This window comes from Aulostomus chinensis, chromosome 20 (genome assembly GCF_037954235.1).
Source record: "Aulostomus chinensis isolate RoL2024-O1b breed Wild chromosome 20, RoL_Achi_v1.0, whole genome shotgun sequence".
In the NCBI taxonomy this organism is placed as follows: domain Eukaryota; kingdom Metazoa; phylum Chordata; class Actinopteri; order Syngnathiformes; family Aulostomidae; genus Aulostomus; species Aulostomus chinensis.
Genome location: NC_141339.1, coordinates 20,216,126 through 20,231,961, shown reverse-complemented (window position 1 = coordinate 20,231,961; position 15,836 = coordinate 20,216,126). Strand labels below are relative to the sequence as shown.

General features: G+C 44.7%; 2 protein-coding genes across 5 annotated transcripts in view; both read left to right on the top strand.

Annotated features, from left to right (window-relative positions):
* Positions 1-6,184, top strand: part of evlb (Enah/Vasp-like b) — a 48,621-nt gene extending 42,437 nt beyond the window's left edge. For 2 of the 3 annotated variants that reach the window (XM_086190009.1, XM_086190006.1), the window contains exons 5-13: positions 584-651; positions 732-982; positions 1,072-1,169; positions 1,330-1,369; positions 1,685-1,736; positions 2,879-2,936; positions 3,032-3,092; positions 3,343-3,400; positions 4,360-6,184. In XM_086190009.1, coding sequence (XP_086046135.1) covers positions 584-651; positions 732-982; positions 1,072-1,169; positions 1,330-1,369; positions 1,685-1,736; positions 2,879-2,936; positions 3,032-3,092; positions 3,343-3,400; positions 4,360-4,397 — 724 coding nt within the window. In that variant the 3' untranslated portion in view covers positions 4,398-6,184. The remainder of the gene's footprint in view (positions 1-583; positions 652-731; positions 983-1,071; positions 1,170-1,329; positions 1,370-1,684; positions 1,737-2,878; positions 2,937-3,031; positions 3,093-3,342; positions 3,401-4,359) is intronic. The other variant, XM_086190007.1, reaches the window with a different exon arrangement.
* A 1,521-nt stretch (positions 6,185-7,705) lies between these two features.
* Positions 7,706-14,039, top strand: yy1b (YY1 transcription factor b). Of its 2 annotated transcripts, none has more exons than XM_086190159.1 (5): positions 7,706-8,417; positions 9,719-9,881; positions 11,110-11,170; positions 11,510-11,668; positions 12,926-14,039. In XM_086190159.1, the coding sequence occupies exons 1-5, from the start codon at positions 7,874-7,876 to the stop codon at positions 13,106-13,108; spliced, it is 1,110 nt and encodes a 369-aa protein (XP_086046285.1). In that variant the 5' UTR covers positions 7,706-7,873; the 3' UTR covers positions 13,109-14,039. The 2 variants fall into 2 exon arrangements, with proteins under 2 accessions (XP_086046285.1, XP_086046286.1); XM_086190160.1 differs by having other exon boundaries at positions 7,707-8,417; positions 9,731-9,881; positions 12,926-14,038.
* Positions 14,040-15,836: the final 1,797 nt, after the last annotated feature.

Sequence of the window (15,836 nt, the reverse complement as noted above, 5' to 3'; positions counted from 1 at the left end):
AGGTCAATTAAATAGCACCACCTATGTGAACCTGCACTAGATGATTTTATATAAATGGTGGTCCCAATTAATGGATTGTTCTTTAGCAAAGATGTGTCCTTACACCTTATAGGACTTATGTAACCCTCAATTTAGTCTTACAGATGGGAACCAAAGCCTATTAGAAATGTGTAACTTCTTGCTTTGCCATCTACTGTGGATTTCTTACTGTCAGTCACCCAGGCTTGCAAAGACGTGAATGTTCCAAGAGGAATGTAACAGATGTCAGGAGCAAAGAGCTACAAATAGTCATCAGGCGTCACTTCCTGTCTGTCAGACTGAATTTAGGGCCGGTCAGAAGACTGCATGTAATCTTAAAGAAGTTTCCTTTACAAATTCACATTTTTACACAACTCTGAAGCTGGCCTAATACGATAAAAAATAAAAATTTAAAGATTTCACCAGTACATGTGGAAAAAAAAAACTTGTGAGTCCAAAGAGACGATCGCTGTGATACCAGCTGGATTTTAAGGCTGGAGGACTTTTCATGGCTAGTAAAGTGGTGGTTGTGATACCAGGTGTGTGTTCTCTTGTGTCCCTTCAGGCAGATGATGGAGCAGCAGCAGCAGATGCAGGTACACATGGAGCGGGAGCGGCGGTCCTCCAACTCAGGTACTCACAGGAAGCTCAACTCCGCCGCATAAAATCGAATGTGACTGTACCGTTGTCTAAATACACCACACCTGCTCCAGGTTCTCCTTTCCAAGGCCACCCTGCTGTTCTCTCTGTGGCCCCACCAGTAGTACCTCCTCCAATGAGCATGGTTGGTGGGCCTCCTCCTCCTCCACCACCTCCAGGACCTCCACCGCCTTCAGCAGGAGCCCCCCAACCTCCTCTCCCTCCTCCACTGCCCCTGGGTGGAGGGAGCCACGGTGATGAGCCCCCCGCCCCAACAGGACTCGCTGCGATGATCGCCGGGGCCAAGCTGCGGCGCGTTCAGAGAGTGAGACACACGCAGGATGTAACTGTAGTACCTCTAGCATGTCAGAGAGACATGACATGTAACTGCTGACTGTCCCCTCCTGTCTCCAGCCCGAGGACAGCTCCTCAAGCGCCAAAAACGATGCCAACCGGACAAGTGGAGGGAGTGGAGGACTGATGGAGGAGATGAATGCGCTGTTGGCACGAAGGTCAGAAGAAGGAGTTTCAGATATCCTGTTGCCCCATAATTGGTCACTGAAGCTTTTGATCAATCCAGGTCTCATCGGGGTTAATTATTAGATCATTAGATTATTGAATGGATTCAGGGTAAATGATCACTTCTGACTTGAGGCTTCTTCTTGCTCCCAGAAGGAAAGCAGCTTCAGAGAAGCCAGAGGACAGCCAAAGTGTGAGTGATGGTTCCACTTCATTGACGTGTATTACGAGGACGATGGGGGTCATGATTAGCGGGCCTCACTTTAATGATCTTTGTCGTTACTTCTGTGTGGAGTTCACTTATTTGAGACGAAAACATGGAGTCGTGCAAAGGGTTGAACGCATTTGCGATATGTGACGAATCACGACGACAGCAGTCAGATAAATGACGTGCTGGGAAAGTAGATAAATCTTCACAATTCACCTAAGAACAAGAAATCAGTTGTGTTAATGCTGATGATGATGATGATGATGATGAACTGATGTCTGTGTCTTTTGTGCCCTTCAGGATGACCCAAATTCTCCATCACCCAGCACCCGGGGTGGACAGAATGCCACAGGTGGGAATATTAACCACATGTATTGTGAACCATCTATTGGAGGCGTTGCAATACCATTTTTTGCCCTCTTATAGCAACTATGACAACTGATCAGAACGGCTCCGTCATCAATATCGTACATGTTCAGGGAGCAACAATGCAGTGTGTGAAGTAAAGATTGGTGGCTCCTGTGAGGAGGCGATAACAGGCTGGAAAAATGTCTCCCATCAACAGTGTAATTACCTTCCTGTCCACCAACATGATATGCAGCATATGACATGTTGCACGCGTGGCCTTCCTCGTATGATAAACTAGAAAACACTCAGAGGGGACACACCTCTGCCCAGGAGAGCTCCTGACTCCTGGCAGTGATGGTGATGTGTGTGTCCGTTCTGTTGAGGAAGAGAGAGGTGGAACCCGAGAATATTTGGATATTACACTTAGGAGCAAACCAGGTGGTGGACGGTGGTGCAGTGGTCAGCACTGTGGCCTCACAGCAAGAAGGTTCCGGGTTCGAGTCCCGGCTCGGGCGCGGGATCTTTCTGTGTGAGTCTCCATGTTCTCCCTGTGTCTGCGTGGGTTCTCTCTGGTACTCCAGCTTCCTCCCACAGTCCAAAGACATGCAATTTGGGGACGAGGCTGATTGATTCTCTAAATTGACCGTAGGTATGAATGTGAGTGTGAATGGTTGTTCGTCTCTCTATGTTGGCCCTGCAATGGACTGGCGACCTGTCCAGGGTGAACCCCGCCTCTCGCCCGTAGATGCTGGGATAGGCTCCAGCCCCCCCGCGACCCTTACTAAGCGAATAAGCGGAAGATGACGACTTAGGAGCAAACCATTGCTTGCCGTGCGCTCCGGTGCAGAGATCACTTCCTGTGTCCCGTAGGTGGCACTAGAAAGCACGCACTTAGGATATGCTGCTGCAAATCGCTTGATTACAACACGGTGTCATTCCGACGTCAAACAAATGACATCAGGCTTACTTCCTGTAACCACTAGGTGGTGCTATTACTGATCAGCCCTATTTGTTTTTGTTTTTTATCTTTTTAGCTAAAAAAAAAAAAGAAAAAATTATGTAAATGCGTATCACCATCATGTTTTGTCCCCCTCTCACCATCTTCATCTCTAAGTGTCAGTAAATCCGGCTGCTTCTGTCCTCTAGATGGAGCAAAAAAGCCTTGGGACAGAGCAAACTCTGCAGACCGGTCGATGGTTTCAAGGTGAGAGGCTGAAGCACCGCAGTTCATCAGATATGTTCACACAAAGCACAATGACAGGAATGATGATGATGATGATGATGATGATGATGATGCAGGGTACGGCCCGTGGGGAGCGGCAACGACGCAGACTCGTTAGACGTCGATAGAATGAAACAGGTAAAGAAAACATGCATTAATATCAAAAAGGGTGTGTGTGTTGTTTTTATTCATTTGTTCTTGTTACCAACCACAGTTGCGTAACTTCATCTGATCAGTTGACAATGCTCCTCCCATTTCTGTCATGCGCTACATGAATGAGGGATGTATCATACACTTTTCTTATCCAACTGTGTGTGTGTGTGTGTGTGTGTGTGTGTGTGTGTGTGTGTGTGTGTGTGTGTGTGTGTGTGTGTGTGTGTGACATCAGGAAATCTTGGAAGAAGTGTTCCGTGAATTGCACAAAGTGAAGGATGAAATCATCGATGGTACGTTTCATTTTTTAACCTGCAATCACGCCGCACAGCGCTAATCGGTTAGCATTCGTAGCAGCACTCCGCAGCTCTCTACCTTTTGGGGTTGAAATTAATCAGAAATCTTTCCACTGGAGTGGAAGAGGACAGGTAGTTATGGGGAGATGTGACCACCAGGTGTCACCCTAATCACATCACATACATCAGAGCCTGGAGATGATTTGATACAACAATGAACAGCTGCAGCACTGATCATGATATTGATGCTGAATAGACTGAATTAAAACGTGTTTGTTGGAGGACAATAAACTGATAAACGATAAGGCTTTAGTTTCCTGGCTTAACTCCTACCAAGTGTTCAATTCTAACTTTTTATTGCATATGAGGTTTTTTTGTTTGTTTCCTTTTTGTCTTGTTGTTGATTAGTTAACTGTCCCCTGGCTTTACTTGATCGTTTTATGTATTTTTTTTGTAAATCAACAACGGGAGAAAAATAAAAAGCAATCTCAATGATGAATAAATAAATCAGTTAAAATATAATAAAATTAATAAATACATAGGAATAATATGAAGATATGTAAACTAGAGACGGATCACAATAACAACAATAGCACAAACAAATAATGAAATGCATAAATATGTATGTATACAGACATATACACATTAATGAAGATTTCATTAATCTCAATATTTGACTATCACCTATTGTATGACATTATAAGATCATATTAATATAATATGACATGGTTATAAGAATGCTTCTACATATAATATTGATAATTCTAAATATATCTCTATCCCACAGCATTTAGAGAGTGTTTAATTCTTTTTTAAGTGTCACATTTAGCTTGTAATCCATGACATCATGAGCTTATTCCCTGTAACCTCCTGTCTCCTCTATCAGGTTATGTTTCCCATCTAATCTGTATTATTAGCCTAACTTGGCCCTTATTTCTCCTCTCTGCCCCACTCAGCCATTAGACATGAACTCAGTCGAATTAGCACGACATAATCTTTCAGAGCCACTCCCAGACATGAGCCACCGTCTCCAAATGTGGCCCCTGCAGCAGCTGCTGTGGCCCTGAGGAGGAGGAGGAGGAGGAGGGGGGAGAGGAGCAGGAGGAAGAGGAGGAGAAGTCAAGACCGGAGGCCCAAACTGTGACATCGTACTCATCCTGTTCAGCTGTGGTGTTGCTGTAACACTTCAGACATGTGTGTGTATCTTGTTGTTTGTTTGGGAGAGGACGATGTGATTGGGTCGCACTCTCGCACTGATTACTCTGATTTCTTAACGTTTCTGTCCGTCCGTCAGCCCAGTTCACCCGTCTGTCCTCAGCCTGAAGGAACAAACAAAACAGTCGTTTTATTTGTTTTGCTTTTTATTTTTCACAAGTTCATTTTACACTTTTTTTTAATTATTGCTTTAATTTGTATTATCCTTGCTATTATTTTTCTTATTACCGAGTACAGTTGTAATAATGAGGAAATTATAGTAAATGATAATGTTCACATTAATTATTGCACATAATTTGATCTCAGCCTTTTGTATTTTATATTTCATTTGGTTCTGAGTTAGCACATCCAAACGTGTTCTCATCGTCTGACCTGGAACGTTTATTTTTATTTTTTATCCGTTTTGCAAACACAGCAAGGCAGAAAAAAAAAAAGATTTTGTCCTACAAACAAACGGAGCGTGAAATAAACTTCTTTGGATATTGCAATCTTATGAGGGGAAAAAAAAAAGAAATAACACACCAGAGTATTTGTGATCATGTTGTTAATAAAATGTTTATTGGCTGCAAGGATGTGGTGAAATATTGTATTTTATTCTCTCCTTTTATGACAAAGTGCTTCCTGGTTTGACAAAAACAACAACAACAAAAGGAAAGAAACACACTTAAGTTTAAAATGAATTCAAATAAAACTGTGAACAATGTCTTGGATAAATGAGGCCGTCTTGTTCCTTTTGTGTGTTTGTTTGGGTGCTAATTCAATGCCTCTCTCTCTTTTTTTGTTTCCTTTTTTTTTTCTTCTGACAAAAAAAACCTGTGATTATTGAAGTGGGCGCCAGATATTACAGCTGGTGCAGACCAGATAAGTGTGAAATGTCTGAGCAGTTTTTGTACGACCGTATTGTGTTATTGAAGTGTTGCACACAGTGACGAATGCTCTTGCTCGAACCAAAGGATTTTTTTTAAAAGCGATTCAAAAGATAAATGGAAGACATGGCATCAAATATACAGTTCATCTTGTGTACACTGGAGCATTTTGCGGACATTTATGTAGATTAACCTGTTCTTTTAGAGGGAACAATTCCTTGTAGTCTGTACCTGCTGCAGCCTTGTATAGCACCAGGTTTAAAGTTTAACTCCTAAACAGTGCTGTCCACTGGATGTTAACATGAGGGCACAAGGACAAATATGAGTTATTTTTTTGTTATAAAGGATATTCTTGGCAAACTTTCACCGTTTTATCATAATTTCTGCAGCTTTCTGTGTGCGTAGGATGTTTGGCAGCTCGATCGGAATTAATAGAGTAAGTAAACTGCTGCGTGAGTTGCACAAATTATTTTTGGGTTTGAAAGAGAAATGAAAGTAATGTAAGCCTTTTGTTCATTCCCGAGAGGAAGAAATCTAGGTGTTACATCAGGGAGAGCAAAAATTAGATGAGACACATCCATATAATTGAATAAAAATAGATCCAAAATAATAGCCTGCAATCAGATATGACAAGCTACATACGGTAAGGATGTCTAGGTTTTCTATAAATAGCAGCAGTGTGAATGAATAACTGAAATGTACAGGATGAGAAAATTATGCGAGTCACAGGATTGTACACAAATACTGTGAAAATTGCTTGCAACTTCACATTTATACACGCAATGTAGGAAATCCCTCTGTATTTGTTGTGGCTTTTGCTTCAGTATGGCCATCAGCTGTCAATGGCGAAACCTGTGGTTACATCACCATTTGGGGCGTGGCCGACACTTTAACTACGTTTAAGTCCAGGCTTAAGACCTTCCTCTATGACAGAGCCTTCAGTTAGGACTGGTTCAGGTAGCTCTGAACCATTGATAGCTATGCTGCTACAGGCTTAGACTGCTGGGGGACACATCAGGTTACATGGAGCCCTTCCCTCCTCTCCTCTCCTCTCCCCCTCTCTCCTCCTCTCCTCCCTGCACATTTTTGGAACTGTCATTACCACTACTTGTTGCACTTTGTAGTTTGGCCTTGGTGTCTCGCAGTCTCTCTGTGTTTCCACAGATCCACCAGAGCCCCAACCGCCGCCTGCATCGCCCCCCCCCCCTTATTCCCTACTGTTACACCGGCCTCCGCTCCCCTTCCATGAACCAGTCTGCCATCCAGTCCCCCATCAAGCTGGCTTGCTCTCCCTGCCTCCCCTACCAGAAGCTTCCTTCTTCAGCTGTTATTAACATTTCCGTGTTTCCCACATTCTGCATTGTAAACTGTTTTCTTGTCTGGAACAACATCTACTGCACGTCTGTCCGTCCTGGGTGAGGGATCCCTCCTCTGTTGCTCACCCTGAGGTTTCTCAGATTTTTCCCTGGTAAAAGGGTTTTCTATGGAGTTTTTCCTCAGTCGATGTGAGGGTCTAAGGGCAGAGGATGTTGTTATGATGCCATGTGAAGCCCTTTGAGACAAACTGGTGGTGAAAACAGGCTCTACAAATAAAATTGCCTTGCCTTGCCTTGCCTAAGGTAGAGCATACTAAAGGTGCAGCAGCAGTTGCTTCCCTCCTCACTCTGGCTCAAAGCTCAAGTCGTTCCTGTCCATTCCAGTCAAGCACTGTAAATGTTAGGCACCGATGTTCCTGCTGTTGTCGTTGAGAACAGAATGAATAACCTGAACTGGTTCTGACACTAAAATGCATTAATTGATTTAAAATGTTTAGATCGACAAACAGGTTTTTCAACTTAAAAATAATTAGATGTGAATATCATTTAAATTTGTTTTTGTGCTGACATTATCAACAGGAACATTTTAGCCAAAACAAGTTGTAAAATAATAATAAGAAGAAGAAGAAGAAGAAGAAGAAGAATGTAAAAATACCTTTACTGTGGAGAAAATGGGGAAACAAATTAATTTATACTTAAAGTCTACCTTTATTAATATAGTTTAATAATAAAGTTAGTTTATAGTGTAATAATAAATTCACAGTGCGTTAATAAACTACGAAATGTAAGTTGAGGTTGTCTGTACAGGTTTGGGAGCCCCCTTGGAACCCCCAGTAGCATCAGCAGTATTTTCCATAGTTTCCCCTCCAAATCTCGCGATGTTTCCCAATCAGGCAGGATAGTGGCGACGAGATCTGGCGTGGGACTGAGTGGAGAGAGTTGTTAGCGAGGAAGAGGGTGAGCAGACAGCGGCAGGAGGAGCAGAACAGGGGGTGTGTGTGAGTGTGTTTGTGAGGTCCAAAACCGGAGCACAACACGGCGTGAATGAGAGAGGCAAGCTGGCGGAATACAACATGGCATCCGGAGATACGCTGTACATTGAGACAGACGGCTCGGAGATGCCGGCCGAGATCGTGGAGCTCCACGAGATAGAGGTGGAAACGATACCGGTGGAGACTATCGAAACCACGGTGGTCGGTGGGGATGACGACGATGACGACGGGCAGCCCATGATCGCGCTCCAGCCGCTGGTCACGGACGACCCCAGCTCGATTCACCACCATCAGGAGGTTATCCTTGTACAGACCCGGGAGGAGGTGGTCGGAGGGGATGACTCGGACCTGCACACGGACGGTGGCAGCGGCGGGTTCGAGGATCAGATCCTCATCCCGGTACCAGCTCCGGGTGTGGAGGACGAGTACATCGAGCAGACTTTAGTGACTGTGGCTGGGAAGAGCTCTATGGGTCGGATGAAACGGGGAGGCGGCACCGGGGGAAAGAAAGCGGGCAAAAAGAGCTATTTAAGTGGCGCGGAGGCCGGTGGACGAAAATGGGAACAGAAGCAGGTGCAAATAAAGACACTGGAGGGGGAATTTTCTGTTACAATGTGGGCATCGGGTAAGTAACGTTAGCCCGGCCGTATCTGTCAGATCCACTGCTAGCCTTCGCATGAGGCCTCGTTGCCAGGGCGTTGTCCTGCTGCACCAGACTAGTTCCTGGAGTGTTCGGTTGCACCGCCGTGAGAAGCTACTACAAATAATACCAGTTTTCGACCCAAAACCCAAATGTAGCATATGGAAATGTTTTTGTTTTGAAGGGAGGCCATGTTTTAGGTGTTGCTGGGCGCCGCCATATTCCCCGAGACTAGTAAGTATGGCGGCGGCCCCGAAAAAATGGCGATAGTCGCGGCCAGGCAGAAATGGCGGCGGTGCTCGGGGGGAGAGAGACACACACACACAGTCGGGTTCCGGATACACACAGGCCGCAAACTCCGGCGCTCACACGTCTGATATTTAACCAGTGTGGCTTTGGAGCTTCGTGTAAAGTGTGTGTGAGTTTAAAATTGCGTGCATTCTTTTTGTTGTTGTTGATGAAAGTACTGGCTAGCTAGTGAATCATTTAGCAGTTAGCCGTGACTGCTGTTTGCGGTAGTTGAGCGGTCGAACGCCGGGTTTGCACCAGACTCGCTGCTGCCGCCGTGCAGTGACGGGACCGTGCACAATCTTTCCACACACTAGTAAGACATCCTAATGTGTTTAGATGTCAGCTGCTTTATCTTTAAATTGCATTTTAGCATTAATTTACACAGATTCTTTCTTGAAGGAGCTATTTTTCGTGCTCTCTGCTGGTCGGTGTAAAGTAGGAGTCACTATTGATCACCCAGACTGTGACATAAGCACAATTCGACCTGCTGGTTTTATTGATACGGTAAGAATTCCCTCACATGAGCAGGATGTGAAGCGCATGTTTTGGAATCATGAACACAGGCGTGCACGGGTGTGACACCCTGAGGTCTCTACTCTTATCAGTCCAGTTCTCCCTCAAGGCTTCAACTCTGTAGTCGCCATGAAATATGAAGCAGTGAACAGGCTAAAGTGGACAGTGTTACTCATTCATATTCGTAATGTTTGCACGGATTTTTCTTTGAGTTAAACTTAGTTGTGCAACATCCAAACGTGTTGTCACTGCCGTGGTAGAGTGTCAGGATGTAATTGCTGTTTATGACGTGTCTGTCCCGGGGCCCGAGTTTCTGTGCGCAAACAAACAAAAGAGACAAACAATATTTCAACTCAATGACGAAATCCTTCACCTTCCTGTCAGTGCGCATGGGTGTGTGAGCTCGGTGCAGCTGGCAGCCCCCCGGGCACTGAGGGAACCGCCAGTCTGTTATCGGTTCAGTCTCTGTAATGTGTTTTTAGATGACAATAAAGACATTGACCATGAGTCGGTGGTGGAGGAGCAGATCGTCGGGGAGAACTCCCCCCCGGACTACTCCGAGTACATGACAGGGAAGAAGCTGCCCCCTGGTGGCATCCCGGGGATCGATCTGTCGGACCCCAAACAGCTGGCTGAGTTTGCCAGGTGAGAGTGTGTGTGTGTGTGTGTGTGTGTGTGTGTGTGTCAGGATCTCTGAATCCCTCCTCACTAAAATGCTCTCTGTCAATCAGAATTCATCTTATAACAACACCTAGAATATAGAAGTCCTCTGCACTTGGCATGCTGTGTGTTTGTGTGTGTTTCCAAGGATATTGATTCCTGTTCTTGCGCAAGGTTTGAACAAACTGTGTGTATTACAACTCTTACATAAGTTCATCCATCGGCTTATCTGTTAAGGGTCGCATGGGGGGGGGGGGGGGGGCTGGATCCTATCCCAGCTGACATTGGGTGAGAGGCGGGGTTCACCCTGGACTGGTCGCCAGTCCATCACAGGGCCATCAGGAGCAATTAGAGGCTCAGTATCACATAAGTTCATTTATCAGTTTAAAAGTCCAAAAAGTTGTTTAGATTGTGTGTGTGTGTGTGTGTGTGTGTGTGTGTGTGTATGAGAGAGAGAGTGAGGGATAAGAAAAGGAAAATCTCACACTTGAATTGTTAATGATAAACTTAAAAGTTATTAGATGACAGTGAAACTTTTCTGTGAATGCATGTAATATTTCTAGAGTTCATTTGGTCATGAAAAACCAAGTCATGGGATTATGAAAATAAATTAAAACTACATAAAGCCAGAAAGTTTGGGAAATTTGCTTCACAAATATCTGAAGTTAGTGGTCACTTGAGTTGAAGAAACAATCTCTTGTGGTCAGTAATGATTTGGATATTGTTTGTGTCAAACCAGGAAGCTTATGGATTCTATGTAATTAACCATAAGTTTTGGGAAAAATCTTGGAAATTTATTGGGACAAATGTGAACCCTGGCTGTGTCAAACTCCATGGCCTGTCATTCGTATTCAGTATATTTTTGTAAACGTTGACACAGATTGCTGTTTATTTCTCGCGTGCAAACCGACGCGTCAGAGAGCGTGTGGTCCTGAAAGTCTTCTAGCGGTGAAAATGTCCCTTAAACCTGCGTCTCACTGAAGCGTCAAGTGTCCTGATGGCTGAGGGAACCATCCAGATGTTGAAGCCTTGGAAAACCGACTCATTTAACATTGATTCACGAGTGACTGTCCCTGCTCTAGCAGCCGTCCAAGCGCCGGCCTGCTGAGTGTGTTTTCCCTCACCCGCGTGCCGTCTGAAGGTGATACGTCAGTCAGAGAAGCCAAACAAACGGCCTCTTATTGTTTACTGTGTCCGTTCTCTTTTTAAACAGGATGAAACCCAGGAAAGTCAAAGAGGACGACGCTCCCCGGACGATAGCTTGCCCTCATAAAGTGAGTCGGGCCGTGCTCTCCCTCACCAGCCTTAAAGTGAAGAAATCACTTCTCTCTATTGATTTTCATGTGCTTCCCGGAGCTATCAGCCGTTCCTCGGCTCCTCGTGTTCTGCTAATGCGAAGGGTTTTAGTCGCTCTTTGTCTTCTGTTGTGGTGCGAAGCTCCTGTCAACAATAAATTACCACCCGAGGTGGAAAAAAAAAAAGCTGCTCCGCTATTTAGGAATTAATTCGGCTTATAAGATGTTGCTGACGCCTGCCACGTGTACGTGCGATGACTCAAGACCTCCTGCGTGTTAAAGTTTACTGACCCTGCTGCTCCTTGTCTGCTCCCCCAGGGCTGCACGAAGATGTTCAGGGACAACTCAGCCATGAGGAAGCATCTCCACACCCACGGACCTCGCGTGCACGTCTGCGCCGAGTGCGGCAAGGCCTTCGTCGAGAGCTCCAAACTCAAACGCCACCAACTTGTTCACACGGGGGAGAAACCCTTCCAGGTTGGCATCCTGACTGCCGTCACGCCATTTAAAAAAAAAATTTTTAAGAACATAAGCTCACAACATTAAAAGCACATTTTCATGGCAGGGAAACAGGATTGTGAGGAATTGCTCAATTTTTTTCGCGTTGAAAAGCGAGTCGCCAAGTTCTATATGCGGCTTAACGAGTTCAGAGTCTGTCATCACACCAGCGTGGCGCCCCCCAGCATCTCAGAACGGAACTCAGCTCCTGGATTTTAGAGAAGGACAAGCGGGTTTGAGTCAGATTGAATATTTTCAAACCTTTTAATCGAAACCAATCTTGACGGTTTCAATAGAGACAGATTCACCACCGAGAAATTTCAGTTTCGCCAGTGTGACATCATCATTTTCGACAAAAACACCCTTCTGGTCGTGGTTGACAGCACCGATGCAGAAACAGCCCGAGGGAAGGATGAAGAGCAGCAGTCTTCTACTGGTCTCAGACCAGTTACTGCCACACCCACAGTTCAGATTAGCGTTGGTCAGGAGGGTTGAATTTGCCGGTTCTTTCACGAGTAATCAAAGAATCCAAGCCTCAGGCGTCAAGAGAATTTGAAATCTGCTCAGCAAAGTGTCTAAGAGCACAAAGCTTCATAGATAACAACAAATCCTCATCTTTAGAGCCTGCAACGAACAAATATTGGACATTTTTTACCATTGAAATAGTTGCAGATTAACATACTTTCTATGAATCAGTTAATTGTTGCAGCTCGGCTCATCAAACCGCTCAGAGACTTGGATGGACGCGTCTGCATTCGTTCAGTTTCTCCATCGATTCCTTCAGGTTTTCTCCTCAGTCTCCCCCGTGTCTTTAAGTGGGATCGTGCTGCTTGACAGAACCTCAAATAAATCCAAGCAAAACGTTTCCCGACACTTAATTTGGTCGTCTCTGCATCGGGGAAGTTGCACAGAGAGGAAAAGCAGTGACGTAAAGGTTTTGTGCAGGTTCATCTCAAAGCTTCAGCCAAAAGAGAGAACCACGTCCAGCACAGACAGAAATCACGCGAGGGTAAGACTCGCCCCATCTTGTGTTTTTGTAAAGACTGAGAGTCTTGTCATCCGTGACGTTGGAACGCTGCGTGTCCCTCACGTGTCAGAGCGAGGCTGGTATGGCCTCCTTTGCTTCCTCACAGCTGCTTCCCTCCGATTGGACGGTTATTGTTTTTTTGGGGGAGGGGTTTAACCAACTGTCAGAAACTTTATGATCAACCTACTTTCCGTCTCTTTTCCCGGCAGTGTACCTTCGAAGGCTGCGGGAAACGGTTCTCTCTCGACTTCAACCTGCGCACACACGTGCGGATCCACACTGGAGACCGACCTTACGTCTGCCCTTTCGACGGCTGCAATAAGAAATTCGCTCAGTCAACCAACCTAAAGTCTCACATCCTCACACACGCCAAAGCCAAAAATAACCAATGAAATCCCTCCCACCAGCGTCAAGCCACATAGACGAAAGAGAAAAAAAAAGAAGAGCATCCTGGCGGCACACGTGAAAACCTCTTTTGATGATGGAATGAAAAGCTTGAGACTTTTTTTGATTTCTATATAAGAAAAAAAAAATCTGACAGATATAGACTTTAAAAAACAACAACACTGAAATTCAGCTCATTTCCCTTCCTTTCGCTGTCATTCTGAATGAGGAGCACAGTGGCGCCTCCCCAAAGCCCCGGCCATCACAGTCCCTCTGCCTCCCCCGTGGCGCCCGGCTGCCAGAAGAACCCGTGGACGAACATCAGAGACTTATTTTTACCAGAGCGAGCAGAGAATCATCGACCTCTTAGTATTTTTATTTTGTCACATAGCTTTTATTTCCTTCAAGTGTGCATATTGTACACTTGACTCAGGCTATGTTTAGTAATAAAAGAAAACCCAGATGAAGACCTTTTTTTTTTTTTTTTTCTTTCCCCTCTTGGCATTATGAGATCGTACCGTGTGTGACATGTACGTTTTCACATGTATGAGAAGTTCAAAAAACAAAAAAACAAAAACAGCTGTATGTTTGCATTTCCATACTCTTCTTCGGTTGTATTTTTCTCTAATCACACAATAACCTTGTATACTTGTATCGTATGGCTGTATTGAAATTACGTAGACATAGATAGAGGTGTGATTTAAAGTGTTAACCGATTAAACTTTTAGTCATGAGTTGCTTTATATTTTCTATCTTTACACAGAGGAATGAGAGCCTGTCTCTATTAAAATATCCAACTGACTGCGAGACCATCACTTTCTTTGGTAGAATGTAATGTACAGACAATTAACCTCCTTTTGTTGATATTTACACCCATGTATCTCAACTGCCCACAATAAAATGGGTCACTTCAACCCTGTTGAAATACACCAGCAGCTCTAGAAGTGCGTCTTCTTGACAGACAGAAATCCTCCCTGGAGGACAGACGGATCTGCGTGTAATTGGTTTAGATGGCCTCCACGCGAGTTGCGGCTATTTTTGAAAACTGTTTGTCCTGTTTGAGTGTTTCCCCCCCCTCCCGTATTTATGAGTGCGACTGAATTTAGTTTACCCCGTTTACATGTGACCGATGTGTTCTGATGCACAGCCGCTGTTTCACGGACGGGCACGGAACAACTCTGCTTGTCTGAAAAATGAGAAACATGGTAATAATATATTTCTATTTTCTTAAGAAGTGGAACTCTCCTTGGACCATGAAGTGGACGTAACCTCTGGAAGCACCTTTTGAGCGTAACAATCCAGGGGAGGAGCCGTGTTCATGCCATACTCAACGTGGTCTCCTGCCAAACATTGACGCGTTCAACTGTTGGCCACAGAGACCGATAACGACGCGCTCGTCTCCCAAGTGGTGTCATGGTGGGTATCTTTGGTTTGACATGAACGTAGCTGTTCTGTGTTTCTGCTCTCTGAATCCTCGTCTGCAGCTCACAGCGTGGGCGCGGGACCGCCCCACGCCAGCTTGTGTTGATGGACGTTCGCGTTCAATTCTTTTCAGGAAATGTTTTTATCCCCCCCCCATTTTTCAACTTCCATCACGGCGGCGCGGCGTCACTGAGGGTAACTTGATATTAAACAGGTATGACGAACCTGCTCTTGACCCCACAGGGAGGGAATGCAGTCCGATCAGGCACCGCGACCTCTGACCCCTCCGACCTCTTCGGTTCTTGACCTTTGTCCGCTGTTGATAACCTGATTAATCGGATCCATTAGTATCACGTCATCAGTTGATGCTGGCAGTGACAAGGCTGATTAAAAAAAACTGACCTTTTCTATTTACTTTATGTGAACTCTCAAATTCTATGCGTTCAGTTTTGTTTGTTTTTTACTTGCATTATTTATTCATCACAAAAAATAAAGTTTAGTCTTTGGACGTTCGTGTAGACGATGTTTTGTTTTCTTCAAATTATGCCCTGCAGGCAAAGCCACGAGCTAAAGCAGCGCAGACATTAAAGTTGAAAAAATAGATATTTAATTCTGGTAATTTAGTACCTAATGTGTTATTAGTGATAAATTGGTGTCTTTTTCTCGTTAGACGTAATCAAAAAAGCCTAATATCGCTGGTTAAAACATTCAAAAATATCCTAGTAAACGACTGCAACGAATGATCACTGCCATTAGAAAGAAATCTGTCACGCTCCGAAAAGTAGTACCTTTGTTTAATTGCATCTGAGTACATAAACTCTCCCAATGGCAATTAGGTTCAACCTCACAAGTAACATTTAAAGTGGGGATTTTTGTTTTCATTTCTGCAAACGAAACACTGAACTCGTACTCAAGAATCATCGAAATAAGATCCATCAAAACAAGCCATCAGAGACGCCGCCAATCCCAAACCCGAGGATTTATTCCGCTGTATGTCGACTCAAAATGGTGCTTCATGTAGAGAGCCGGATGCAGTAAATTCCTGAATTATCACCGGCTCTGCGAAAGTTATCCTTTAAATCTCATATATGCTTCCCAGCGCCTGATCTCTGGAGAAATTACAAGATAAAAGGTAACCCCCCCCCCCTTCAAAGGCATCAGGAGTGTCATTCATATTTAACTCCGTCTAACAGACTTTCTAACAGCTGCATCAGCTCGCTGGGATTTCCTTCCTTCCTATTGGGGTCTGCACTTGCAATATTGAGTTTTACACATAAGTCTCTTCCTCTTCTGCACAGCCAGCAGGATTAACAC

Excerpts from the sequence above, each read along its gene's own strand:
- yy1b (XM_086190159.1), top strand. The coding sequence starts at position 7,874 with ATGGCATCCGGAGATACGCTGTACATTGAGACAGACGGCTCGGAGATG. Across the intron at positions 9,882-11,109 it reads CAGCTGGCTGAGTTTGCCAG|GATGAAACCCAGGAAAGTCA; the intron begins GTGAGAGTGTGT and ends CTTTTTAAACAG. Across the intron at positions 11,669-12,925 it reads CGGGGGAGAAACCCTTCCAG|TGTACCTTCGAAGGCTGCGG; the intron begins GTTGGCATCCTG and ends TTTTCCCGGCAG.